The sequence below is a fragment of the Halichoerus grypus genome, chromosome 2 (genome assembly GCF_964656455.1).
Source record: "Halichoerus grypus chromosome 2, mHalGry1.hap1.1, whole genome shotgun sequence".
In the NCBI taxonomy this organism is placed as follows: Eukaryota; Metazoa; Chordata; class Mammalia; order Carnivora; family Phocidae; genus Halichoerus; species Halichoerus grypus.
The window spans coordinates 216,809-243,935 of record NC_135713.1 but is presented as its reverse complement, the minus strand read 5'-3'; the positions used below and the strand labels follow the sequence as shown (position 1 = coordinate 243,935).

At 54.6% G+C, this 27,127-nt stretch overlaps 1 protein-coding gene across 4 annotated transcripts in view; it reads right to left on the bottom strand.

The window, feature by feature from the left end:
• AHRR (aryl hydrocarbon receptor repressor) overlaps nucleotides 1-27,127 on the bottom strand; it is an 80,724-nt gene that overhangs the window by 41,547 nt on the left and 12,050 nt on the right. For 2 of the 4 annotated variants that reach the window (XM_036078445.2, XM_036078447.2), the window contains exons 3-4: nucleotides 22,221-22,402; nucleotides 2,795-2,898 (exon numbers count right to left, since the gene is read on the bottom strand). In XM_036078445.2, coding sequence (XP_035934338.1) covers nucleotides 2,795-2,898; nucleotides 22,221-22,402 — 286 coding nt within the window. Of the gene's footprint in view, nucleotides 1-2,794; nucleotides 2,899-3,558; nucleotides 3,639-22,220; nucleotides 22,403-27,127 lie in introns of those variants that run through there. The other 2 variants (XM_078066522.1, XM_078066524.1) reach the window with 2 other exon arrangements.

The following is a 27,127-nucleotide window of genomic DNA, read 5'->3' as shown; positions in this document are numbered from 1 at the left end:
ACAGAGAACGTGTTACAAGAGGTGGCAGAAGGAGACTTCAGTCTGCATGATGGAGCGGGGCAGGGGGCCAGCAGGACAGCCCGCAGCCTCGGGTCCTGTCCCAGAGGGTCACTCCCCAAACGTGAACACCCTGGGCCAGTGGCAGGTATGGGGCTAGGCACCACCCTTCCCGCCCTCCCAGCCCTGAGGGAGCTGCTCTGCTCCCCAGGCACAGGCCTGGCCCCTTCCTGGGCTTCAGCTGGGCAAGGACCTCAATGCCACGTCCAGGTCCACGTCCTGAGGCCCCCAGAGGAGACCTGTTCCGAGCGCGGAGGGCAGGACAGCTGCTGCGGACCCACAGAGGGGCCGGAGGGTAGTGGTGGGGACCACAGCGGTCCCCTGGGCTCCAACAGATCGGGGCACTGTGCGCATATGCTTTTGTTGTAGTGGGGACACAGTTTAAAGATTTCATCATCTTAATTTTGAACATGAATTAGAAAAAGAGCAATGCCAGTCATCTTTCACCGGGAATAAAACTCAAGCTGGCACAATGTTTTCCAGCCCCAAGCTTACTAACACTGACAGAAAAATCCAACTTTAAAGGAAAAATTGATATTTAAGAATCTGCTTCTGAAAAACATGATAAATAATGAAGTATGGAAATACTTCCTCTATGGAAACCACAATATTTCTAAAAGTGCCTCTGCTGCTAGAAGCCATGATCTGCTCCAGACGGGACTAAAAGCTGCAGGGGCTCTAAGAAGGGGGTCCCCAGGCACCCACCATACTGAATTTTCATGGAGATTAAACACAAGTATGTACTTCCTCCTATTTTTATTTTTAAAAAAGGAAGTGATTTATAAGCTCCTTGATCTTCATGAGAACAATCATGTCATCAGGGGTGAAGGCCATGGGGGGATGTGGAAGGTATGTGGGGTTGTGGGGGTCCCTTGGGGACCGTTGGGGGTCATGGGGGATCATGGAGGCCATGGTGAGTCATGGAAAGCCATGGGGTCGTGGGAGTCCCTTAGGGACCATGGGGGGGTCATAAGGGGTTATGGGAGGCCATAGGGGGTGAGGAGGGTCCCTGTGGGGACTATGGGAGGCCATGGAACTGTGGGAGGCTGTGGGAAATCCTAGGGGATCATGGGGGTCCCTTGGGGACCATGGAGGGACATGGGGGGCCATGGGATCATGGGGTCTCTGTGGGGACTGTGGGTGATATGGGGATCATGGGGGTTCCTGTGGCGACTATGGGAGATATGGGGGTTGTGGAGACCTATGGGGGGTCGTGGGTCATAGTGGGCAGATGGGAACCCCCAGATTCCAGACACAAGCGTCTCTGGCTCCCCTCCAATCAGCCCAGACATTTTCCATCTGTCCATCTGTCAGATGGCAGATGGTAGCACCCCGTCCTGCGCCTTCCCTTCAGGTGAGGCAAAGTGAGGTCATCTCAGGCTGAGGTGCCCGAGGGGCACGTGCCCACCACCATAGCCCACACGCCAGATAGCTGAGCACCCAGGAATTCACGCACAGACAGTGGGAAGCCGCTGACATGGTCAGGGAGAGCATCGAGGTGGGAAGTGGACTGAAGGATGGGCAGCAAGAAGCAGGAGGGGCGAGCCTGGAGGACAGTCTCTGACCCCTGTCCTCCATGAGGGGCACCAACACCCCTCGCAGAGGACACGATGAATAGCAAACCACTGAGATCGTTCCAGCGGTGAAGGTGCCAGGGCAGCAGCCTGGCCACAGGGCAGTGCCCAGGCCAGCTGGCAGGTGAGGGGCTGGGGCTTCCCTCCAGGACCCACTGGCAACAGGTCACTCTGGCTGCCACGGGGCAGCTGGGGTGCAGACAGGGCACCCAGAGAAGAGGCTGATGGGCTCCAAGCAGACTCAATGGCAACAGCGTGAAAGGCGCCCATTCGCCACTGTTTCTGCCCTTCGGTGAGTCAGCCTGACAGATGGGTGGGCATGTGCAGCCGAGGACGCTTCACCTGGGGGGACAGAACTGCCCCCAAACAGGGCTGGAGGCTGAGGACCTGGTGTAGGCATCCCAGGAGGACACGCAGGAGGACGTGGGGCCTGGCCCCTCTGGGACCGTCGGGGAAGCATGAGCTCGGGCACACCTCTGCCGCTGGTTACGGGCAGCCTGCGTCCTCCAGCCCTTCCTGAGATGGGGCAAACCAGGGCCCTGGTCTCTGGGCTGCTGGTGCTGACAGCGACCCCCTCTCTCTGTGTACAGTGACTTGACTGAGCCCAGAAAGCTCCACCTTGCCGTCCTATCTTGCTTGAGAAACCGAGCCATGGCATTCCCCTGCCCTCGCGAAGCAGACCACATGAGAGGGTCAGGAAGGGTACAGCACCTCAGAGTCACCAGAGGTGGGAGGCCCCGTCTTGCGGAAAAGGCTGACCTGGGCCCCTGATGCCCTGTGTGTAACTATTGGTGTTAAATGGATCAGCCGGGCACACCTGCCAGATCCTGGGAAGCTCAGTGTGCAATTCTGTTATTAATTAAAAAAAAAAAAAAACCTGCTTAATTTTTATCAGGTTCTTCCACTGACAAGTAAAACCACAGAATGTAGAATGAAAAACGATTTTCAGATTTGAGGTGCATGGACCAAGGCCACCCCTGTTCTCTCTGTCCCAAGATGCTGGACCTCACCCGAGCATCTGTGCCTGATCTCCATGGCTCCCAGGGCAGTCCTGGAGCTCCACCCTGCAACATTTAATTGTAAGCGGTCCAACCTGCCTGGGGGGGGACACGGACGGCCCGCACAGCATGACAGGCGTGTGACCGAAGGGCAAGGGGGCTCACCTCCAGCAGCAGCCTTCCCTCCAGCACGGCAGATCTTGCGCTCAGACCGCGGTCTTCGGGGGAGGGGGCACTGACCGCCAGCTGCCGTGGGCCCTTTGGCACAGCTGTCAGAGAAGAACAAAGCAAGGCCGTCAGCTCCCTGCCGGGGCCCCAGACCCACTCACCTTCTTGTGTTTCCCCAGTTCTTGGCTGCCGCTGTCTGCGGGCAAAGCCACACTCTCAAGCTGACCCGGGGTCTCCTGGGCAGGACACACCGGGGCAGCACAGGCTCGGGTCACAGGGCGGGAGGAGAGCTAGGACCCGGGCCAAGGGGGGCCGCCGGTGGGAGCCCCGGTGTGATATTCAGGAGTTCAGGCCATCTGGGCTGGGCCTGACCCCAAGGACCCCACTCCTGTTCTGCTCCCCAGAAACTGCTCAGAGTCCCACCCTGCCTCAGGGACCCCCCTGGGGTCCTCAAAGCTCCTCTCTGGAGATGCAAGCTCCAGCAAGTGCCCTAACTCAGCATTGCTGCCCTACATAACTCGGACCCCCTCGAGGGCCTGAGTGACCTCATCACGCCCCCCCAGCTCCCCCAACCCCTCCCCAACCCGCCACCTGGTGTGGAACAGCCCACACTGCATGGGCTTCCCAGCTGGAAAGGAAGCCCCAGGAAGGCCTGCCTGGAGCGACTCAGGTGCCCCCAGGGGGGGCAGTTTCCTGGTCCCCCCGACTCCCAACCCCAGTGTGGCTTCATCTCCATCTTGGGGTGAAGAGCTCAGACATACAGACATGCAGGTCACACAGGCAGATGTCATCCACATCCCAGCTCACCAGCCCCTGCTGCAGGGTCCCCCTCGGCATGCAGAATTGTAGAGGATCCCCTGGGGTGGGGAAAGGGGCCTGGAGCCTCTGTGGAGGGCACGGCAGGGCAGGAGTGCCTCCCAGCTGCCCCTCAGATCGGTTTCCCGACTGAAGCTGCAGGTGATATCAGTGCAAGTAGGGGTCAAAGGGCCACGGTCGAGGCAGACGGAACCCTTGCATTTGTTCTGGTCTTGGGGGAAAACAAACACGGGCGCTTCCATCTCCCGCAATTCCTCTTTAAAAATCATCAAGCTGTGCTGAACTTCTCCTCGGGAACGTGCTGGTCTGTGGTGGTTGTGCTCTCCGGGTGGTGTTCATGTCCGCTGAGCCACACTCGGACCCAGGATCTGTTCCACACTCCCTGCACCCCCGCCCATATTAGTGAGCAGTGGGCAGCATCTACTCGGCTGGCAAGTTGGATAGAAACTGGCCCCCCGAAGCCCCCAGAGCCCTAGGACTGCCGGGCCCCCTATGCGTGCACTCCAGGTGAGATGACCTGTCTAATGCCCCTTGCTCGGTGGGACGGGACCACTGTGGATGGAGACCCCCTGCGTCTCACCCCACACCAGCCACACTGCTGGACCGGCAGCACCCTGCCCCCGAGCCGAGGCCACGCTGGGCCCCTGCCCTGAAGCCTTGTGCTGCCTGGCGCAAGCATGTTGTTGGCCAAGTGTCCACAGAGGCAAAGGGGTGGATGCAGGGAGGCGGCCCTCAGGAGAGCCCCACATCGTGGCCTTTGGTCGCTGTCTGGCTTCCCCGTCCCGCCCTCACTCAGAGGCCTTTGCTCTATCAACAACCCCCCCCACCCCGCACTGGACCTTTGTTCTCTGCACTAAATATTTCCAGAAATGAACCCATTTCCTTGGGCAGAAATCAGGTGTATCCGGGTAGCATGAACAGTCATACCTGGGGGCCCCTGGGCAAAGGTGCAGAGACGGTTGGTGCTCCAGACGGCCCAGGCCTCTCTTCCTAACAGAAAACCTCACCAGCAAGCAAGCCCCCACCACTCACTTGTCTTCAAGGCAGCAAAACACTGAGCTTGGAGATGTGTCAAAAGTCAGAGACGTTTAGAGGTGCTTAGTTGTACCCTCTTTGGCACGTCACCCTGTTGACTCAACACTCAGTCGGAAAGCCGAGCGCTCTGAATACAGTGAACCCACACGGCTCTGCCCCCAGCACCCAGAAGCAGAAAACCGACCCTGGAGAAGCCAGCACTGCCGTGTCCCCCCGAAGGGAACCCCCAGAGGTTGAGGGGAGCCTCTGCGAGGGGTCACACATGACCCCATGTTCTCAAAGGTCAAGAAAGATAACAGAGGGCCACCTACCCACACACCCAGGCCACCAAGCCTCCCACAAAGCAAACTCCATTGCAGAGGGGTCATTCCCACCCCCACCCCAGCTCAAACCAGCTCCCTGCCTCCAGCCTTCCCCAACATGCCCCTCAAATTAGGGGAGGGGAGGTGTGGGGTTGGGCTATCCCTGCCTGCCTGTTCTTTGCCCTGCAGACCCTGTGGGCAGTGATGATTCGCAGAGCTGTGAGGCTAGGGTGGGGGAAACCCAGCACAGTGATGTCACCACGCTGTGGGATGCTCACCCCCACACACACACAATGGGCTACGCCCCATCCCACACCCACTAGAGGCAGAAGTGTAGGGCAGCCCCCCAACTTTTCTCCTCTCCCCACCACGTCTCTGCACGGGGACACCAGTCCCCCAGCATCGTGTGCCCCCCACCTAGGGGGAACCCCCCAACTTCTCTCCCCTCTCCACCATGTTCTGCACGGGAACACCAGCCCCCCAGCATCGTGTGCCCCCCACCTAGGGGGAACCCCCCAACTTCTCTCCCCTCCCCACCATGTTCTGCACGGGGACACCAGCCCCCCAGCATCGTGTGCCCCCCACCTAGGGGGAACCCCCCCAACTTCTCTCCCCTCCCCACCATGTTCTGCACGGGGACACCAGCCCCCCAGCATCGTGTGCCCCCCACCTAGGGGGAACCCCCCCAACTTCTCTCCCCTCCCCACCATGTTCTGCACAAGGAAGGACACCAGCCCCCCAGCATCGCGTGTCCCCCCCAGCTGGGCACCCCCACTTCCCCTCCTCCGCAGCCACATCCCGGCGGGGCACGCCCGGCGGGGCCTCCTCTGGGCTCCTGTCACGCGATGGGGCCGTCAGCCCCGCAGTGACAGCCACCTGGACCCCGGCCAGGGCCTCGCGTGCGAGCAGAGCCGCCAACGGGCCCCACCCCCAGGCCTGTGGCAAGACAGAAAGAAACCGAATGTGGAGCCGAGCCGGGGGTGGGGGCCAGCTTTCCCGGAAATCCATGTGAGCTGACAGTGTTTGCGCCTCACTTCCCAGGTCCCCCAATTCAGGGGCCCTCAGGGAACTGAAACAGGGTAGCAAACTCCAGCGGGGTGTGGGGTCCCAGCCAGCATCCCGCCATTCCCCTTCTCAGTGAGTGCCCAGGCGATGGACCGCGGGGGCAGCCCCAGCGGGGGGCAGGGGGCAGGCAGCAGCCTGTAGGCTGTCCCCCCAGCCCCTCCCAGCTCCACTCTGCCCTGGATCGGCGCTTCTCTCCTGGGTCCTGCTTTCTTTCTCCCCTGTGACCGCAGGTCTCACCTGCGGGTCTGAGCCGGGAGTGAAAGGGGGCTGGGGCTGAGGATGGGGGGACTGCCAGTGCCCTGGAAGCCTCCGCAGACAGACCCCAGCCCCATGCTGGGCGTGCCCTGGGGGGTCCCACCCTCTCCATGCCCAGCCCCCACCTGGTCCCTGTCACCCCCTCATCTGCACTTGATTGCCCATAGTAAAGGGTCGGGGAGAAGGGCTCTCAGGGAATGGGTGGGGGTACAGGGTGTCCTTCTGGGGAGCTGGTGAAAGTGTGAGGAGGAGTCTGCCATGGGCCCCTCAAAGGCCTGGCTTGATCAGGAGAAATTCCAGGGATGAGAGGCACACCAGGGCCCAGGGTGTGAGAGCCCCCAGGAACCAGCTGGGGATCAAGAGGCCTGTCCACGCCCAAGTGCCCCATGGCCCTCGTGAGCCGCTGGTGCTGTCCGGCCCACAGAAAGGGGGCCAGGCTGCAGGCCCTGGCTCCCACCAGGACCACGTCCCATTGGCCCCACCCTGTTGGCAGCCAGTCCTCCTGCCCTGCCTGGACTCTGAGGGGCAGGTGGGGGCCTCTACGAGCCCTGGGGATCGGCCTGAGGCCAGCATTCAGCACCTGGTCTGTCACACAGAGCTCAGGCCCACACGGCAGGAAGAGGAGGCAAGGGCCCCAGGCTGCCCACTCCCAGAAATGAATGGACTCCCTCAGGCTCACAGCCCAGCCTGAATCCTGGTGGAAGCCTGCACTGCTCGGCCCTGCAAGTCCCTCCCCCACTCTGAGTCACCCAAGGGGCCCGGAGGGCCAGCCACACGGAGACTCCCACTGCGGTCCAAGCTATCCACCAACTGGCTGCAGAGTTCACTGCGGCCAGCGCGTCTCACTTCAATGATTTCTTACATCCCTAACAAGGTCCATCTGGGGCAGAGAGAATTGGAGAAATGATGGAGACAGTGGCCATCCGTGTACACACACAGGCAGGGGGTGTCGGGGTGCTTAAGAAGGGAGGGTTTGCTTCCCTTTGAGGCTCAGACTGGGGCTGCCTGCACCCTGCCAGCCCCCAGCCAGCACCCCCATCTCCTTGCTAAGAGCCCTCCATTTCCCTCACACATGGGGCATTCAGAGCAAGGTGCCACCCTGGGCCAAGCCACGTGCCCTGGGGCCCAGCATCCCACCACAGTGGCTGCTTAGAGTCTTGTGGCTGGGTCTGGCCAGTGAGAGACGCAATACTCTTGGTGGAGGAGAAGCTGGAGGACTCCCCTATCTCTGCCTCTGGATGGTGCTGGGATGCTGAGAAGGTGGCAGCCACTTTGTTCTCAGCTTGGGGGAAGCCTACTCCTTGGCAGATAGGACAGGTGAGCCAGGATAAGTGGGTCCAGGATGTAGCATGCACTGAATGTGGGATGCATGAAGTTGTCTAGGGGTTGGGGCAGGACCCTTGTCACCCAGGGTGATTGAGAGAAAAGCCAGGGGCCCCACTGGAGGCTGGACTGAGACCCCAGTTCTGACCATCTGCAGGTCCTGGAGTGGACAGGCCCATGTCCACAGACCAGCTGAATGGAACACATGCCTGGTAAAACCTGGCACTATTTCAGGGTCGAGCCAAGAGTCGTGGGGCTCTGCATCATGTGCCAACCTTCATGCTCTGGGTGGCACCCACGGCATGTCTCATCTGGGTCATTTCTTCCTCCAGCCCTGGTCTAGCATCGTGCTGCCCCAGGCCTTCACAGGTCAGAGCCCACCTCCAGCCTTGCCTGTGCGTACCTACAGAGGCAGATGGCGTGACCGCAGCTCTGCTCTTCCCCGTGCTACGCCCAGAGGTCAGGGGCAGAGGGGAAGCAAGTGAGCTTGAAGCACCCAGGGGACCCCCAAGGAGCGGGCGTGCCCTCCTATTTCTGGCCACTTCTCATCAGAAGCTAACTTCCGCCCCAGACCCCTTCGGAGGCATGCTTAGCAGAGAAGAGCAGACCGCTTAGAACAGGGGGTCCCGGGAGCCTCAGCTCCCCTATAAGACAGGTCCAACACCATCTGACATGCTGTGTGCGCGGCCTGGGGGTGAGCTGCACCTTCCTCTCGGCATGCCACCTGGGGGCCGGGGCGCTCACCTGCAGACTGACAGGTGCAGGATGTGGGGGGCCTGCCATGAGGGAAGGTCAGCTGTCCCACCCACCACCAGGCCCCCTTCTGGGGGGCAAACATGAGGCTTCTCCCGGGCCCACGTGTGTTCAGGAGCAGACGGGTGCCCTGAGGAGCCCCAGCTTACCTCTCGCAACACCCAATCTCTCCAACCAGACTAAGGCCCTGGCAGAAAGAGTCAGGGGAGAGCACACGCTTCCCAGGAGTGGGGGTGGGGGTGGGGGGGCTTCGGTGGGTGTGGAGCTGCTGCTCACGGAAGGGCAGGCTCCCTACCCCAACAGGGTCTACAGACCCCTCTGCAGTTTCTACAGCAAATTAATGGACCATCACCTCACAGTTTTCAAACCGTGAGTTTTCAAACTTTTAAACCATCCCCCCTTTTACTTTTCAAGGACTAAAAGATTAACTCCTTGTTTTGCCTTTGGCAGATGAAAAGGGGCATCCATGCTGGAAGAAAGGGGTATACAGTGATCCTCAAGGGCCTCGAACTATTCACAGAGGAAAGTCTTGGCCACTCTGTTACCTTCTGAACAGGCCGTCCTCTGCACCCGGATGCAGAGAACAGATTCATTCACTTCCTTCCCTAAGAGGCTTGCGGTTTGTGGTGCTCTGGTGTCGGAGGTCCACCCAGCTCCTGCATGGGGAAGGGTTAGAGGAAACGGGAATACCACCCTCAGGTTCCCTGTGTGGGAGGCTGCTGACAGGCACAGTCTCCTCTAGCCATCGAAAGGAGGTGAGGTCCCGACAGAGAAGTGGGGAGCACCCAGGTGGGTGGCGGGCTGAGAGGTAGGAGGACAAAGTGCAGGCCGAGGGGCACAGGGTGGCTCTGGAAAGGCCCTTGGAAGGACAGCGGGCTGTGTACAGAGTAGGTGAGTCCAGCACGTGTGGGGTAAGGCCCCTAGTCAGGGCAAGTGTCTGGGGAGGAGCCAGGACGATGAGGGTCCTGGAGAACCCCCAGCCATCCCAGAAAACAGGCAGCACCAGCTGAGAGAGAGTGCCGGGCAGGATGCTCCTGGGAGTGGGGGCTCTCCCCATCCTGGGGCATCCGCAGAGGCCCATCTGTCCTACACCCACAGAGCAAGGACGTGCTGGCCCTGTCCCCGGGAAGGCAGGCCCCTCACACCTGGGTGGGGCGCAGACAAGACTTTCTTATGGTTCCTGTGAAAAGATACAGTGGCCCAGCCCGCACGTTCCCCCTGCAGCTCCCTGGGGACCTCGCCTGCCCCAGACAAAGGGCACCCATCCATGATCTACTCTGACTCTGCAGACGGATGGAGGTTTTTGGAGGGAGGCTCACAGGGACACTTCATTTCACCAGGGCTGCGGGCACGACCAGAAGAGACCCCCAATAGGGTAGCACGAGGCCGGGGGGACATGCCTGCCGGCCTCCCCTTTCTGGGGGGTCCATTCGTCTGAGCCTGGATGTCTCCCCATACCAGTGAGGGGGTGCGCCCCAGCCACACCCCCACAGACCTCCCAAGCACTGCCCCCTCCTGTGAATGACAAAATTATTTCATGATTACATACAAGCAGGGCCCACGGGGGCCAATATTTACCTCTCTCATCCCTGCATCACGCCAACCAACCAGGTGGACCCAACAGGTGAGACAACAGGCCTAGAGGGGTGGATGCAGGAGGAGTGGAAACAAGGTATGTCCTGTGCGAGGGTGTGTATGTTCTGTGTTGGGGCCTGGACAATGTGAGTCTGAAGAAGGGAGGGAGAAGCAATGTACTTTACGTAGGTTGCTTCTGACACGTGGTGTGGGTGCATCTTAACAGCAGGAGAAGATGCTTATGCCCTGCGTGTGGGGGAGGAGAGCCAACAGCCTGGGCAAGGGTCCTAGCAGGTGTGGACTGGAGGGCTTGTGTCCTTCCAAGACCCTTGCATTAGGAGGAGGGGACTAAAGCTGCCATTCAAAGCCTCGAGTTCCCAACATAAGAAAAAACATAGGAGTATAAACAAACATGCTCGTTTCTCACAAGCATTGCATTTCAAAAATAAGAGAACAGTCCGAGATGTATCATCCGGTTGTTGATTTTCTATAAAAATTTTCCATACATTCCAAAATGCACCAGGCAAGCTTTAGAGATTTCACACTTTGATACTGCTCAAAAAGCACCATAAAAAATACATTTCCTCAGAGCCAGTGATGATGGAGAGGCTGTGGCCACCCCATCCACTTACTCTGGTCAAAAGAACACATTTCCAACCCCTTCCTGAGGCACTCTGCGTAACTTGGGCCACACGTTCTGCAGAGAAAATGCACTCTTTCCTTAAATCCCCAGAGCAGGATGCAACCAAAAATAGCTCTTTGAGAAGAAAAAGAAAAAGGAACATTACGCATTGCAGATCCATACTTTCTTCATGGTGTGAAACATCTGGAACAAGCCAAATAGTTGGGCATTTTTGTTGAGTTTCAACACATCAGAAGAAAAGTACACCAGCACCAAGCCAAGGGTTCAAGAAACATTTTGTGAAACACAACAAAACAAAACCCCAAAAGGGTACTGTTGCTTTTAAAAAGTCAAATACTCATTCAGTGAATAAGTGCATGCATGCGGATGTAAGACACAGTGTGTGCATGCCACCGTGCCGGACCCATGGCACTCACCGCCCGGAATCAGGGAGCTCTACGACCAGGCAGTTCCAGCCTCGGGGCGCATGCCCGGCCGCCTCTTTGCCAACAGTCCCAGGGCTGTACCTACAGGCCCAGTGTCCCAAGATTTGGAGGAGCAAAACTGCCAGAGAACATCTGATTCATGTATGAAGAATGAATTTATAATAAATTTATAAAGAAGCCTCCAGTTACATAACCTTGAATTTGCAAATAACCCGACTTGAGGTTGGCCTGTGAGTCACCCTCACACGTCACCATGAAGTGAGCGGTTCCTATCACCCATGCGTCATTCGCGGTCGATGCTATGGACAGAATGGACGTGGACGGCTTCAGTGCCCAAAGCCGTCCGCGGGCTCGGGGGCCTCTGCAGAATGCAGTCATTCACTCGCTCACGCCAGCATCCCTGCCCGTCCTGGGGCACACCTCCTAGGGGGGCTCTGCCAGCAGTTTGGGGGAGGCGTGATGGGAGGAGTGTGGCTGGGGAGGCAGCCTAGGGGTGACACCGAGTAAGGACCTGAAGAAGCTGAGGGACTGGGGGGGCCTGGCTGCACGAAAATGAACCCAGCAGGTGCACGGGGCTATCAGGGAAGCATCCCCCAAGTGAGACACAAGGAGGCCCCACCTCGTGCTCCATGGCACCCCGTCCCGGTGTCCGCACGATGTCCCAGGCCCACAGCCACCCACTCGCCTCCTGCCCACTGACCAGCCAGCGACACTCAGACCCGGTCTGCCGGAAGTGCTGGCTGTTCTCTCTTTACCAAAGGACTGGGTGCCCAAAGAGGCCAAGTGCTTCTAAAGGGTACAAACATGACCTGCCTGAGAAACACATGCGTGTGCCATGGTCACCCAGACATTCGCCCGCCCGCCATCGCCCCCCGCTCCCCTAGGGACTCGCTCTTGCACCCACTCCGGAGCTGCCATGATGCACACCTCAGAGCACCTTTTCAGGTTTTTCGTTTTCTTTCTCCCTCCTTCTGGTCATGTGTTTATGTTTTATTTTGAGACAATGTCCAACTTACAGAAAAGCTCTAAGAACAGCACAAAGTGCACAAACACACTTTGCCCAGAGATTCCACCAACTGTCCCACAAACACCCTTTCAGCCAGGGGTTGGGTCCCTGCGCCCAGTCTCCTTGGTCCTCTTCCACGTCCGTGACCTTGACCCTGAAGATCATTGCCAGTTACTTTGCAAACCGCCCCTCAGTTTGGGTTTGTCTGGTGTTCCCTCATGGTTAGACCAAGGTCTATCCCTCCTCAACAGGAACATCACCCAAGAGAAAACGTGTTCTTCTCTGCCTCCTGGTGCATGGCACGTAACGTCAATGTACTCCACTATTGGTGGGGTCAGAGTTGGTCGTCTGGGACAGGGGGTTTCTCCATTCTAAGTGTTTCCCTTAAGCATGAACGCATACTTTGTTGGGAGATAGTTTTAAGACTATAGTAATCCCACTTCTGACCCCACTTTCACGCACTGATTTTAGCATGAACATTTCTTGCCTGAGTTATTACTATAATGGTTAGTGACCACTGACTTTATAACTCACCTCTGTCTCCAGTCACCTATCCACAGCCCTTCCTCCCGTCTGTATCAGCAGTCTGCCCGAAGAAGAACTATCTCTTACCATTCATTCATTCATTCATTCATCCATAGCAATGTGGGTTTATGGAATCCTATTTTATTCACTGGTTTATGATCTATTACTCTCCTTTTTCGTTTTAATGCTGAAATGGTCCAGGCTTCGCCAGTGGGAGCCCTTTTGGGATGGCTGTGTCCTGTGGCATGTCTCTCACCCTCTCTGAGCACTGCCTCACTTTCTGGCTCAAGATGCTCTAAGCTGACCTGTGCTCTCCCTGCTCCAACTCTGGAGGGAGGCCTGAGTTCCTTTTGATGGTGAACAGTGTCCAGAAGCCAAGATCAGAATGTGAGCTGTGCTCACAGCTACCTCGGACCTTGCCAGTGGGCAGAGCAAACACATGTACACACATATTTATGTCTATAGCTGTCTTTATATTTTGAAAACCAGGAGCTCACACCAGGACCTCCAATTCCAATTCAACACGACAGGATTCAGTATAGAGTAGAATGGTTTTTCCTTTAATATTTGGTAGAAATTGCTTTAAAACCATCTGGGCTTAGATTTTAACTACTGATTCAACTTTTTAAAAAAGATTTTATTTATTTATTTATAAATAAAAGAGAGAGTGCACGCGCATGCAAGCAGGGGGAGGAGCAGAGGGGGAGGGAGAAAGTGGGGGAAAGAATCCCAAACAGACTCTGTGCTGAGCATGGAGCCCAACAGGACGCTCCATCTTATGACCGCGAGATCATGACCTGAGCCGAAACCAGGAGTCAGACGCTTAACAGACTGAGTCACCCAGATGCCCCGATTCAACTTCTATATATTTTTTAAAGATTTTATTTATTTATTTGACAGAGAGAGACACAGCGAGAGAGGGAACACAAGCAGGGGGAGTGGGAGAGGGAGAAGCAGGCTTCCCTACTGAGCAGGGAGCCCAATGTGGGGCTCGATCCCAGGACTCTGGGATCATGACCTGAGCCTAAGGCAAATGCTTAACGACTGAGCCACCCAGGTGCCCCAGGATTCAACTTCTTTAATAGTCATATGACTATTTGGGGTTTTTATTTCTTCTTGAGTCAATTTTAATGAGCTAAATTTTCAGCAATGTGTACATTTATATTTTCAAATTTATTGGCATAAATTTGTTCATAATAGCCTCAAATTATCTTTTTTTAAAGATTTTATTCATTTATTTGAGAGAAAGAGAGAGAGAACATGAGTAGGGGGAGAGACAGAGGGACAAACAGACTCCCCACTGAGCAGGGAGCCCACTGTGGGGCTTGATCCCAGGACCCTGTGATCTTGACTTGAGCCAAAGTCAGACGCTTAACTGAGCCACACAGGCCCCCTTTAAATTATCTTTTAAATATCTGTAGCATCTATAAGCATGTTCCCTTTACATCCTTAATACTGTTTATTCTTTTTTCTGCATTCAGTCTCACCAGATCTTTATAAATTTTATCATTGTATAGGAACTCTATTGTATATTTCTTTTCCATTTCACCAGTATCTTCTCCTTTATTATTTTCTTTCTTTGACTCTCTTTTTATTTTACTTTTCTTTACCAGAACTACTAAACCAAATACTTAGTTTATTAATTTTCCATTTTTCTTTTATATATAAACTCATAAGGTTATTTATATCTGAGGATTACTTTAGCTGCATCCTACACATTTTGATTATAAATATTTTCTTCCTTACATGATGTTTTCTTCTTCAATCTATGAGTTATTTACAAGTGTGTTTATTTCCAAATATAAAGGTTTTCAAGTCATCTATTATTGATTTCCAGCTCAATTGCACTGAGGTCTTAACATGAATTTGTCATAATTTTGTCTTTTGAAACTTATTGAGACTTGCTTTATTGACCAATATGTTTTCAGCATATTTACAAATTTCATGTGGGTTTGAAAAGATGTGAACTCTATAGTTTCAGAGTATAGTGTTTTATGTGTGTCCTTTAGATTAACCTTTTTGCATCGTTGAAATCTCCTAGAATCTTTACTGATTTGTATTTATTTGATCTATTAAATACTGAGAGAATTACTTAAAATCTTTCAGGATGATGAATTCATATATTTTTCTGAATAGTTCTGTCGATTTTTGTTTTATATTTTTAAGGTTATGTTACTAGAAGCACAAATTTTAGTGCTTGAAAAAATTTTTTCAATTTAAAATTTTAATTGATTTAAATTTTAAAAATCATTATATAGTGACTCCCTTTGATCTTAAGTAATGTTTTTTAACCAAAAATCAAATTTTTTACATTAAAATGGCTTCATCAGATTTCTTTCAGTTAGCACTTTTCCAACATATCTTTTCCCAAACTTTTCCTTTCACCTTTTCCATGCCGTTTGTAAGTTGATACAGTAATCCACTCTAATAATCCTTATCTTTTAGTTGGCATATTTAGTCTATTCACATTTACTGTAATTTGTGACATACTTGGGATTTTGTGTTTTCTATTCCATGCTTCCATATCTCTGTTTTCTCCTTTCTTGTCTTTTTTTCTTTGATTGATTACATTTTCTCATTCTATTTTTTCCCTCCACTAGTTTGAAAGGAAATCCCATTTCTCTTATCCTGATGACTACCCTGGACATTGTATGATGAATTAGCTCATCAACTTTCCCAGGAAATTTACACATGAACCACTGAAGTCTGTGCCTCAAGTCTCCCTCTCTACTTTTACATGCTTTTATGGTTAGGAATTTATTCTCTCTTTCTGGTTTTGTTCTTACAATACATCATTATACTATTTTATACAGTCAGTGTTTGCTTCAATCTGCCCACATAGTCACCACCCTCCTATTCTTCCTTCTATCTCCACTCCAAGTCTCCACCTGGAATTCCCTTCTTTCTGCATGAAGTCCTTTAAAATTTCCTTTCATAAAACTCTCTTTGGGTTCTCAGCCTCACGTAGTTTTTAGTCTCTGAGTATTCCTTAATTTCCTACTGTCTCACTGATATATCATAACAGGTTTCAGATATTTTATCTTTGCATTTTTGGCTGTTAGCAGCAGAATGACTGATTGGTTATTGGTCCATTGTATTTTTGGAAACAGAAGAAACCATATACTTGGTAGCAGAATTCCCCATTAGACTCTAAATGCCAAGGGGATGGAGACCATGGTGGCTCTTCTGTTTTCTTCCTTATAACAGGTTGTTAATATGGAACTCTTTCTGTCTGCAAGAGTTGAGGTCCCAAAACAACAGGGTTCCAACTATACCCAAGTCCCAAAGTGAGATTCCAGGTGACCTAGGCAGAATTGCAAGGGAGGTGTCAGAGACGAGACATGCTCAAGGCTGGAGAAGGGTCTCCTTGGAGGCGCTGTGTTGTGAGCCCGATGCCCCCACCTATACCAGGAAATCAGTGAGGGCTGCTATCTCTCTACACTCAAGAAATCCAAAAGACAAAGGCAGTGCCTGAGGCTCCCGGTAGGCACCCAGCCTGCACCAACATGGTAAGTGCTGCCTGCCAACCTGGTGGGTCCAAGGTACACATTTCCTGGCGAGCAGGTAGGGCCACAATGCCCCCAAACTGGCCTGGCATGTGTCAAATCCTCCAAGTCCTCCTAGAGACATGAGCAGAGGCCTCAACAAAGGAGGCTAGAGGCACCATCTGACACCTGAGGCTAAGAAAGGAGGTGTCAGGGACCAGTTTTGGAGAGGATGGAGCACCAGTGTTACCAACTGCAGTAGAAGACCCCTGGGTCCCCCACTGGGCCCTGCCTGCTCGCTTATGGCAATGCTGCTCACCTAGGACCTCACTGAACCCTCGCCTCTCCTCCCTGCTGCTGCTCTGAACCCGAAGGGCAGGAAACCACAGCTACCACTGGGGCAGGACCAAGAGGAGAAGCATCCCCTGAGCCCCAGCCCTCCTGCCTGCGGCAGCCCCAGGTGAGGGTGAAGAGAAGGCTCACACTTGAAAGACAGGTCATACTAATACCAAGCTCAGCCTGCTTAGGGAGCCAACGTGAAGAGGGGGTGTTGGGGGGAGAGACACTGAATTCTCTGGAAGGGACCAGAAACATCGGGGCTGTCCTGGTTCTTCCAGGGGTAATGGGGGAGCCAGCCACAAAGGAAGTTTGCTGGGGCAGGGAGAAAAAAAATCAAAGCTGTTCTGTGTTGACCCTGAGTTCTGGCTCCTTCTCAGTCCTGAGCTGACGCAGAAACCAGGAGGGAGGGAGTGAATCAGTGCATGCACGGACCAATGAATGCCTGCTTCTCTTCCTGGAAGTAATTTAGATATGGCAAGAGAAATAAAATGGCACATAAAATAATCAAGGATGATCTGATGACTACTGAGGGACCTTCCTGGGAGCTGGGGTCAGAAGCTGGTGGCCACAGATGTTAGGACAGCACAAGTGCTCCATCCCGAATGACTCAAAACTACTGTGTCTTTGCTGGAAATGCCACAGGGAGCCATCTTCCAGAAAGTGTTAGTGATGGAGAGGAAGGGGTAAGGGAAGGTGGTTCCAGGAGCAGATGAGGAGGTAAGAGGCAGCAGTGATCCACAACCATGTCCCTGGGGGATGAAGCCACTGGATGCTCCACATGAGAGGGAGAGGAGGCAGGTCCCAATCCTCTTGCCCCCAGAGGGCCCTTCTCAGTCAGCTTGAGCCGCCATAATGCGACACCTTGCCCAGGTGTTTAAACAACAGACAGGTACTCCTCACACGTCTGGAGCCTGAGGTCCAAGGTCAGGGCAACAGCAGATTCGGTTTCTGGTGAAAGCTCCTTTCCTGGCTTACAGACAGGGAAAGCCCTCTGGTGACTCTTCTCAGACGGACACTAATCCTGTGGGGTCGGGTCCACTGCAGGGCCAGATTAAACCTTAATACTCCTAGAGACATCTCCAAACACAGCCACACGGGGGTAAGGGCCTGTGAGTGCATTTGTGGGGGTGCAAACATCCAGTCCGTGACAGGGCTCTTCAAGAGAAGGGTAACTCTCATGACAGCTAAAAACAGGTACAATGCAGCTAAGCAACCACAAACGCCCCAGTCGTGGGTCACAAGCCCATCAAGAAGCACCGCCCTCCTGACATGCTTCCCAGCCACTGGAGGCTCTGGGGACACACCCTCCCACCAGGAGAGCAGGGACCCAGATCCACCCCTGCAGGGCTCCACAGTGTGTGTGCGGAATCGGACCCCACAGGCTGAGCACAGAGAACACAGAGGGATGGGAGGCCCGGACACGATCCACGGGCAGCCCTGTTCCAGGGTGAGAAATCTCCACGTTCCCACAGAGCCCAAACTGCTTTTCCACTTCCCCTTCCCCCTGGGTTTTGTTCATTGACACTGTTCCCCTCTCTGACACTTCTCTCCACAGCATCAGGAGCCTGACTGATGCTCCCGTCTGCAGGACTCACAGGGTGGACGCAGCGGGCGGACCTCGGGCTCTTCGTCACCTGTAAGCAGTGCTTCTCCACCACAGGTGCTTATCCCTCTGGCCAGTGAGTCTCCCAGAGGAGCCCACTCTGCAGAGCTTCTGCCTGGGGAAAGGGGCCCTGACTGACCACTGGGCTTAAGTGAGGGGGTGCTGGGGCTTTTGGACCCCCACATCCTGGGGGAACCAGCTTTGCTCCGGCCCCACCTCAAGGGCCCTTTGTGCTTCTCCTCTTGCCCCACCTTCTCCCCTTTTGTCAGCCCTCAATTTCCTATTTTGCGAACAGTGAAATTCACAATCGTGGAAAATCCCACTCTTGTGTTGGAGCAGAGGGGTTGATAACAGAAGCACTGGCCATTGCCTATGTAAAATCCAGGTAAATAAAATTTTAAAAACCCTGCGGCTTTCAAAAATCCGCAAAAGTCAACACTGAAGTAAACATTACAGGCAAATTTTGAGGCCTTATTACCCTTTGAGGCTGAAATTTTCCAGGTCACATCCTTCCCAAAGGTAACATTTTATGGAAGCTTTAATGAAATTAGCTCATCTATTTCTGAGTCAGGAAGTGCAGATTAAGATCCAATTTTTGTAGCCTGACTTTTTTCTAACTACACAGTGGAAACGAATCCAGGAAAGTTTTGAGAATTTCCTCTAAAATGTACAGCTTGAGGGGGATCACAAACTTCAGAATCTCTGGTAGAAAAGGCATTGTGGAGAAATCAAGTTTGTTGGACCCTCACCGTGACAGTCGCCATGTAGCTGTGAGCTTTGACTGACGGGCCGGCCGCAGGACCTCGAGTTGCCTCTAAAGGCCGACATGAAGGGTGTCCGCTCGCACCAGCGGGAGGCATGGGGGTAGCACCTGGTTAAGAAGAGCTAGGCATTCAGGCCGATACTAGGACAGTGGCCTGAACTCTTGGAAACAGTAGATCGGAGCCTTTCTGAGACCACCAACCCCGGCCTGGCCGGGTACAGCTCGATCCGTCCGGAGAAGAAGTGACCCCATCCCCTCCCAACTGCCCAGCGAGGAGGTCAGGTGGGTGAGGGTGTGTCCGTAGGAGGAGGTGAATCACCAACCCCACCCAGGGCAGCCCCAAACCTAGCCCAAGCTGTCCAAATGGGCTCAGTGGAAGCTGGGCATCCAGAACAGAAGTGCTTCACGAAGGCAAGTCTGGGGACCACGCCTTCGACGTGTCCTGGCACCCACTCCACGGTTCTCCACCACACTGCACGACTTTCTCAACTTCATCACATCACAAACCTCCTGAGAAAGCACCCCTGTGCTACACAGCTTCTAAAATGTTCCAAGTCATCCCAGTAAACCGACCTCAACACCACTGGGGCTCAGAGTGACCACCAAATAGCCCCAGTCATGGGGATGGGGCCTCCCTGAGGGGACACAAGGAGGGGTCCATGAGAGGTCTGTGCAGTGCCCCCCTCCCGGTGCAGAAACCTGGGCACAGCCCCTAGTCTCCTTGAAGCCCCCAAGGACCCAGTCATCAGCACTGAGCCCACAGTTAGCCGGGAATGATACAGCCTCAGCCCCACTCGCAGGTCCCACTGGCCGGGTGACTACTGATTTTTAATTTAAAAAAGTAATTCAAAACCCCTGAGATGTTACTCTCAGCTTCTGCTCAGAACACAAGCTGGGAAGAACACTGTCCCACCTTTCAACAAAGTGTGGTACCATCTTCTGATCTGTGGGTTTTCTTGGCCCATCAGACACCCAAGGTTGAGGGCAACCAAGAACACAAATCTAAGATACCGGAGCTTCAAGAGAGAGTCATGAGCCAGACGTGTGGACACTGGGAAAGAGAATGCAGACAACACTCAGACGCGGTGATGAACGTGACCGGCGAGAGGACACAGAAGCCTGTGGTTATGGAGGTTGGCGGACAGGAATCTGCACTACATACAGCTGCCCACAGAGGAAAGAGAGCCGTGAGAGGGTCCTGGTGGAGGCCAGGGGAGGGCACCAAGCCCTGTCCCCCGAGGGCCTGGGGATCCCCAGTGCTGCTGGGGAAGGAGCACAGAATCCCTCTGTCCCTGGGGAAGGGGCCCCGACCTAGGAGGCTCCACCCGAGACACAGGACCTGGGCAGCGAGGAGCCAAACCCTTAGAGAGCCTGGGGTAGGGGGCTGCCTCAGCACAGCCCACAGACAGCACCTGCCCCTCACCTCCTCTGGGAAGCCCACCAGCCCACAAGACCCTCCTGGCGACCTCCACTGAGGGCCACCCCACCCCATGGCACCCACCATTCTCTGCCACCCTCCAGACTACTTTTTTGCTGCCAGCCATGGACGTCTGGGTGATGGACACCTGGATGGCACCCTTTTAACCCAAAGAAAAAGTGGGTGGTTTAGTGAGGAGGACTGACCTGGGCTGAGTCCTGAGTGAACTCCAGGCTCGGGCTGCAAAATCCCACAGGCCCGGTCGGGGACGGAAGACGCAGGTGGCATGGGGAGGCATGGGGGCACAGGGGAATATGGATGCCCTAGAGGGGTCCTGGGCATGGCCGATGCCTTGGCTACCAGCCCCCAGGACCAAGCCTGGCTCAACAGACCCGATGACCATATAGCCTAGCGTGCTCGGCCTCCCACTGAGGGCAGGCAACCTTTACATCATGGCTCGGGACGAGCCTGGACTACCCACAGGGGTCCACGCCCCAGAGCAGAGTGAGGACATACATGGGTGGGTTCCTAGGGTTCTGGGATATGGGATGGAGGTCGAAAGGAAACCCCATGTAGAGCCTTCACACACAGAGCAGGCTCTCCGAGGCCAGCAGTGGTCAAAGGATCTAGGATTCCCACTCCGTAAGAGAAATGGAGGCCAAAGTGGGGGGTTCTTTGGAGGGGCCAGTCGGTGAGGTGCCCAGCTGGAGTACCCACTGGGCAGAGTTGTCCACAGGCCCCTCATCTTCCCTCACAATGGGCTCTCTGGAGGAAGTCGGGGTTGGGGGATGGCTGAGTCCTCGGGAAAGCCACCCTCCCTCTCCTGGGGGGCTGGAGAAGGCCGGCAACACGCACTGGCTGAGTCACACCTCAGGCACATTTGGATTTACAAGGAGTCCAGGCCTGGCCAGTCATCTCAGTGCAAACTGCTCCCACCAGTGTGGGAGGTGGGACAGACCTGGGTTCACATCGCCCCAGGGCCTCAGCCCTGGCCCACTGTCCTCACTGCAGCCCCAGGCATTTTGTTCAGCAACGTGAAGAAGATGTGCAGAATTTGACCCCCAAAGCCTTCAGGCAGAGCATGGACTCTGCTGTTGGCCGCAGCCCCCACCACTCCCTAGTGGCCATACCTGCCCCTTTACACATTCATTTTACCCACTCCCAAAGACATGTAGTAAGTCATGATTTTGTAAGAAGTTCAGACTTAACTCAAGATGATGGCAACAGTCACAGGCTCTGAAATAGGGTGGTGACAGTCACATTTCTTTCCCCCCAGGAGCTGAGCCAGGCCACAGGGAGAACAAGCCTGGCCCAGAGCATCAGACGTAGGGCAGCACCCACCCACAGCTACTGCGAGGGTCCGACACGCCAGGGACTCCTTGTGCAGGGGGTGCCGGCCTGGGTCACAGCATCCCCAGGACAGGCACAGCACCAACACGGAAGGTAGGTCGCTCGGCAGTTAGGCTAGCTAATGGGGGAACATGGCCTCCTGAGCTCAGCCCCATCCTGCTCCCCCACGAAGCAGACCTGCCTGGTCCTCTGAAGCCCTGAGGCTGTGAGCAAGCCAACCTGCCCCTCCCACAGAGCCTCTCTGGTTCACCAGCATTCAGGGACTGCTCCTCTAAATGACCCCCAAAGACAGGGGGTGCAAACCAGCCCCCCAGCAAAGCAGGGTGAGACCCAGGTGAAACCGCGGTGGGCACCGGTGACACCCAGCCGGGCGCACGTGGGCACAGGTCAGGGCACGGGCGACACCCAGCCGGGTGCACGTGGGCACAGGTCAGGGCACGGGCGACACCCAGCCGGGCGCACGTGGGCACAGGTCAGGGCACAGGCGACACCCAGCCGGGCGCACGTGGGCACAGGTCAGGGCACGGGCGACACCCAGCCGGGCGCACCTGGGCACAGGTCAGGGCACGGGCAACACCCAGCCGGGCGCACCTGGGCACACGGGAGGGCACGGGCGACACCCAGCCAGGCACACGTGGGCACAGGTCAGGGCATGGGCGACACCCAGCCGGGCGCACCTGGGCACAGGTCAGGACACAGACGACACCCAGCCGGGCGCACCTGGGCACAGGTGAGGGTCCTACCTTGGAAGAAGCTCTTCACCCTGAGGTAGCTGACGCTGAGACGCAGGACAGAGAGCTTGTCTAGCTTGGACACGATGTCGGGAGGAAGCGGCAGCAGGCTGGCCAGGTGGTCCAGCTCGGCATTGAGGCGGTCCCGGTGCCTCTTGGAAGGGTTTGACTTCTCGGCCCCCGTGGCGGGCCTCCTGCAGGGAAGCAGCCACAGTCAGACTCGGGGCTCCCCACCAGTGTCCGTAACCCCATGGGCTGCAAACCCATCCCCAGAAGTGACCTTATGGTGCGATCAGCTTCTAAATGAAAAAGGTGTTGAGAAGGACAAAAGTCTCTTGATCCTGGGATGCAGGGTGGCTCAGTGGGTTAATCTTCTGCCTTCGGCTCAGGTCATGATCCCAGGGTCCTGGTATTGAGTCCCGCATCGGGCTCCCTGCTCCACAGGAGGCCTGCTTCTCCCTCTGTCTGAGGCTCCCCCTGTTTTGTGCTTGCTCTCTCTCTAATAAATAAATAAAATCTTAAAAAAGAAAAAAGTCTCCTGATCCTGGGCACACAAGGAAGCGGGGACCCCATTACCAGGAAGGGCACTCAGAGACAGACAGCAGGCCTCTTGGGAACACGGCTGTGAGCAAGCTGTGTGGCTCCAGCACATTTCTTGACCTCTCTGTGCTAACTTCCCCCCCTCAGCCCATTTCAGGCTTTTTTTAAACACACGACCTTTTCGGGACCTGTGGTGTAGGTGTGACTGGCCTCTCTGGGCTCAGTTTCTCCCCTACACGGCGGGGCTGAAAGGGGCCAAGGAAAGAGTAATAATGGAGGACCCTTGGGTGCCTGGGCACCGTCCCGCCCGCCCGCCTGCCCCTCGGAGGCCCTGAGGTCACGGGCTGTGCCACTGAGGGAGCTGGAGCCCTGGGTCCCGTCTCCCCTTGCTCCACAACAGACCAGCTCTCCCCCACAAGGGGGATCCCCCGGCCCAGGGCTTCCCTGTCCACCATCCCTGCACAGAGCAGAGCTGACCCCAGAACCCAGCCGCTTCCCAGTGACCTCCCTCATCTGACTCTCTGAGCCCCCAGGATGACCGTCCCCTTCCTCTGACCTTATGTCCCCCTCACAGAAGCAGCTCCTTACAGGCCCTTCCTAAAGGTCACCCACATAAAAGCATCTGAAGCTAAAATGAGTCAGGGGAGGAGGCCGTTGGCAAGCTTGGCAATGGTGTGGCCTGGCTCCCAGGGCCAACCCTCCCTGGGGTCACGGTGCCTGGCAGGCGGGAAGGCTCCTGCTGTTTTTAGGGGCTGGGGTCTCTTCCATCCAGAAGCTCCTACTTGTCACTTACAAGGCTGGGGAGGTCGAACAGTCTGTCTGTGAGAAGAAGGTGCACAGCACAAATCTGTTTTGCAGAGTCTGAGGGCCCAGGCCACAGAAAACACACGAAAGCCTGCTGCTCCAGTCCCTGAGGCCACATCTTTGTCTCTCTTTGTTTTGGAGATGCTTTTTTTTTTTGAGGTATAATTCACATAACACTATTTCAAAATGCACATTCACAGTGCTGTGTAACCACATCTCTATCAAGTTCCCAACCGTTTCATCACCCCAAATAAAACCCTATACCCACTTATCAGTCTCTCCCTGTTTTCCCCTCCACCAGCCCCTGGCAACCACAAGTGGCCTTACGTCTCCATGGATTAGCTGTTCTAGACATTTCATGCACCTGTAATCCCACAATGTGAGACTTTTTGCGTCTGGCTTCTTCCACGTAACATCATGTTTTCAGGATCCACCTGTGATGTAGCACTGGTCAGGACAAGGTTCCTTTTCCCAGGTGTGTGGACAGACCACACTGTGCCCCCCTGTTCCCCAGAGGACAGGCATCTGGCCATTGTATAGAATGCTGCAGCGAACACTCAAGCTAAGACTTTGTGCGAACCTCATTTCCAGTTCTCTCGGGGACATGCCCAGGAGTGGGCAGCTGGGCCAGTGTGCTCACCCTGTTCCACTCTCAGAGGAGCTGCCAGACCGTGCGCCCGCCAACGCCCCCACTGGCAAGACGGAGGGTTCCGTGGTCCACATCCTCGACGACACATTATTTTCCTTTTCCCATAGAACAGCCGTTTGCACAAGAGGGAAGTGGCATCTCACTGTGGTTTGATCTGTATTTCCTTAATGACCAAAAATGTTGAGCATCTTTTCGCAAGTGTCTTCTTTGGAGAAATGTCTACCCAAGTCATTGCCCATTTTTTCATGGGGTTCTTATTTGTCATTTTAATGTTGAGTTACAGGAGTCCTTTATATTGTAGATACAAGTCCTTTACCAGGTATGCTATTTACAAATATTTTGCCCATGTCTTTGGTTGTCTTTTCACTTTCTGCTGGTTTTCTTCCTTAACAAGGCACTTGCCCCCAAACCACTCCTGTTACTAGCCAAAATGTAAACTGGCAGAAGGCCTGGGGACAAACTGAGTGACTCCAGTGGGGCTGGCGCATGCTAGCAGGAGGAGAGTCCCCCCCCGCCCTGGCCCGTCAGTGAGACACCCAAGGTCTCCCCAGAGACAGGGCACTACCCAGGGCAGGTGTGGGGGTCAGAGAAGGGGAGACAGTGGGAGACAGGCAGATGGCCCCAGCTGAAGTCTCACCTCTGTGTAGGGTTGGGGGGAGCTGCCACCTGCCTCCCCCGACAGCCTGTGCCTGAGAATGAGCTGAGCGGTGACTGTTCCCCACCCCTACCCCAACTCCCACGGGGCGCCTGGGGGAGGGACACTAGCCTGCTGGAGAGATGGATGTTGGAAGAGCCCCTTCAAAATGTCTCACAGCACCGGCTGCCCCCGGATGCATCTCTACCACCCCTCTCCCCAGCCCCATGGGACAGAGCAGGAACCATCCTACCCCATGCCCTCATGCAGGGGAAGCACCCCACCAAGCTGGCCTCACGTGGGGTGGAGGAAGCTCCAAGTCCCTGGGCAGAGACTCAGCAGGAGGGGATGGGGGACGAGAGACCAGGGCCATTAGCAGCACGGAACAGTGCAGGAAGGCTGGCTCAGACGGAAGCAAAATACAGAATACCTGGAGAAAACCAGGCAATGCTCCCCCAAACTGACCTACAGGACAGAGTCAATGTAATCGCAATTAAAATGCCAGCAGGACTTTTTACAGAAACTGACACGCTGATTCTAAAATGTACATGGAAATACAAAGGACCAAGAATAGGCAATTAAAGAAGAACAAAATTAGAGGATGTATCCTTTTGATTTTAAGCTTTCTATAAACCCACAACATTCAAGATGGTTTGGTATTACAGGAAAGACAGAAGTCTACAACAAGGAACAGAGTAGGCAATCTAGAAACAAACCCACATTTTTGGCCAACTCATTTGACAAAGATATTATGGCAGTTCAACAGGGAAAGAAAGTCAACTGGACACCATGAAAACAAGTGAACACCAGCTCTCACCTCACACAAGCCCCCAAAATTAACTCAAAGTGGATCACAGACCTAATCTACAGTCTACTCTAAAACTTTAGAGGAAAATACAAGAGAAAATCTTTGGGACCTTGGGATAGTCCCAGGACACTTAGAAGACACACCCACACTCAAAATCATAAAAAAAAATTGATAAATTGATCTTCATCAATATTTTTAAATGTCTTTTGAAAATCACCATTAAGAAAATGAAAAGGGGGCCCCTGGATAGCTCAGTCAGTGGAATGTGCAAGTTTTGACCTCAAAGCTGTGAGCTGGAGCCCCACATTGGGCGTAGAGATTACTTTAAAAAAGAAAAAAAGACAACAAAATGAAAAGGGAAGCCACAGATTGGGGGACAGTGTCCATAAGAGCTTATATCCAGAATACATAAACAAGTTTTATAATTCAATAAGAAGACAAACAATCCAATATGAAGAAAGGCAAATTATTTAAACAGACTCTTCACCAGAGAAGATATGTGGACGGCAAATAAGTACATGAACAGATGCCCAGCACCACTCAGGAAGGGCGGACGAGAGCCTCGGGGAGGCTGCCCACAGCCTGTCGGAGAGCTGGCCAGGAGGCGCCGTTCGGGAAGGAGGCAGAGGAGCTGAGCCCCATGCGCGGCTGCTGGGAACACAGCACAAAGGCTTTGGAGATCAGCTTGGTGGTTCCCTGAAAGTAACTCGCATGTGCTGTAGAAGTCGAAAACCCCACTCCACACAAAGCCTTGTAAGTAAACGTTCACGGCAGCTTTACTTGTAACGGCCCAAACCTGGAAGCACCTGAGGCCTGTCCACAGGTGACTGAACAAAGCGGTGCATCCGAACACTGCAGCTCCGCTCGCTGTAACCAGGAGCACACTCGATGCACGCAAGCAGCAGGTGAATCTCAAGATCATGCCCAACAAAATGGTGGATGATTCCATTTATAGAAAATTCCAGAAACACAAGGCAGGCTACCGGACAGAGCACATCAGGGCTGCCTGGACAGAGGTGAAGGCAGGAACGGCACACAGGACACTCTGGCTAGGATTCGAGTGTCGGTGATCTTGATTTCGGTGATGTTCCATGTGCTTACACGTGTCAAAGCTGACCAGTGCATCTACACACGCACAGTTCCATCTCCTTCAGTTACAGCCCAGTGAGGAGAAAAGTGCAAGCAACAGACACCTCCAGGAGCTACGGGGCCAGCCCTGGAGAGCGATCAGACCCCCACGGGGCTTGGCCTCCAGTTTCCCTAGAACATGTCCCTAGAGAGGTGTTCTGCTCACAAGCACAGAGCCGGCAGCTCCCCTGGGGCAGATGGACACACAGACATGCCTGGTGGCCGCTTCCCTGCACCTGGCACGCAGAGCCAGGTGGAGTGGGTGTGCTGGTGCATGCATCGGCAAACATCCAGCGACTGTTCACGTTACCCCATGGTCTCTCATCGCCGACCCCCCACCCAGTCCCCAAGCTTAA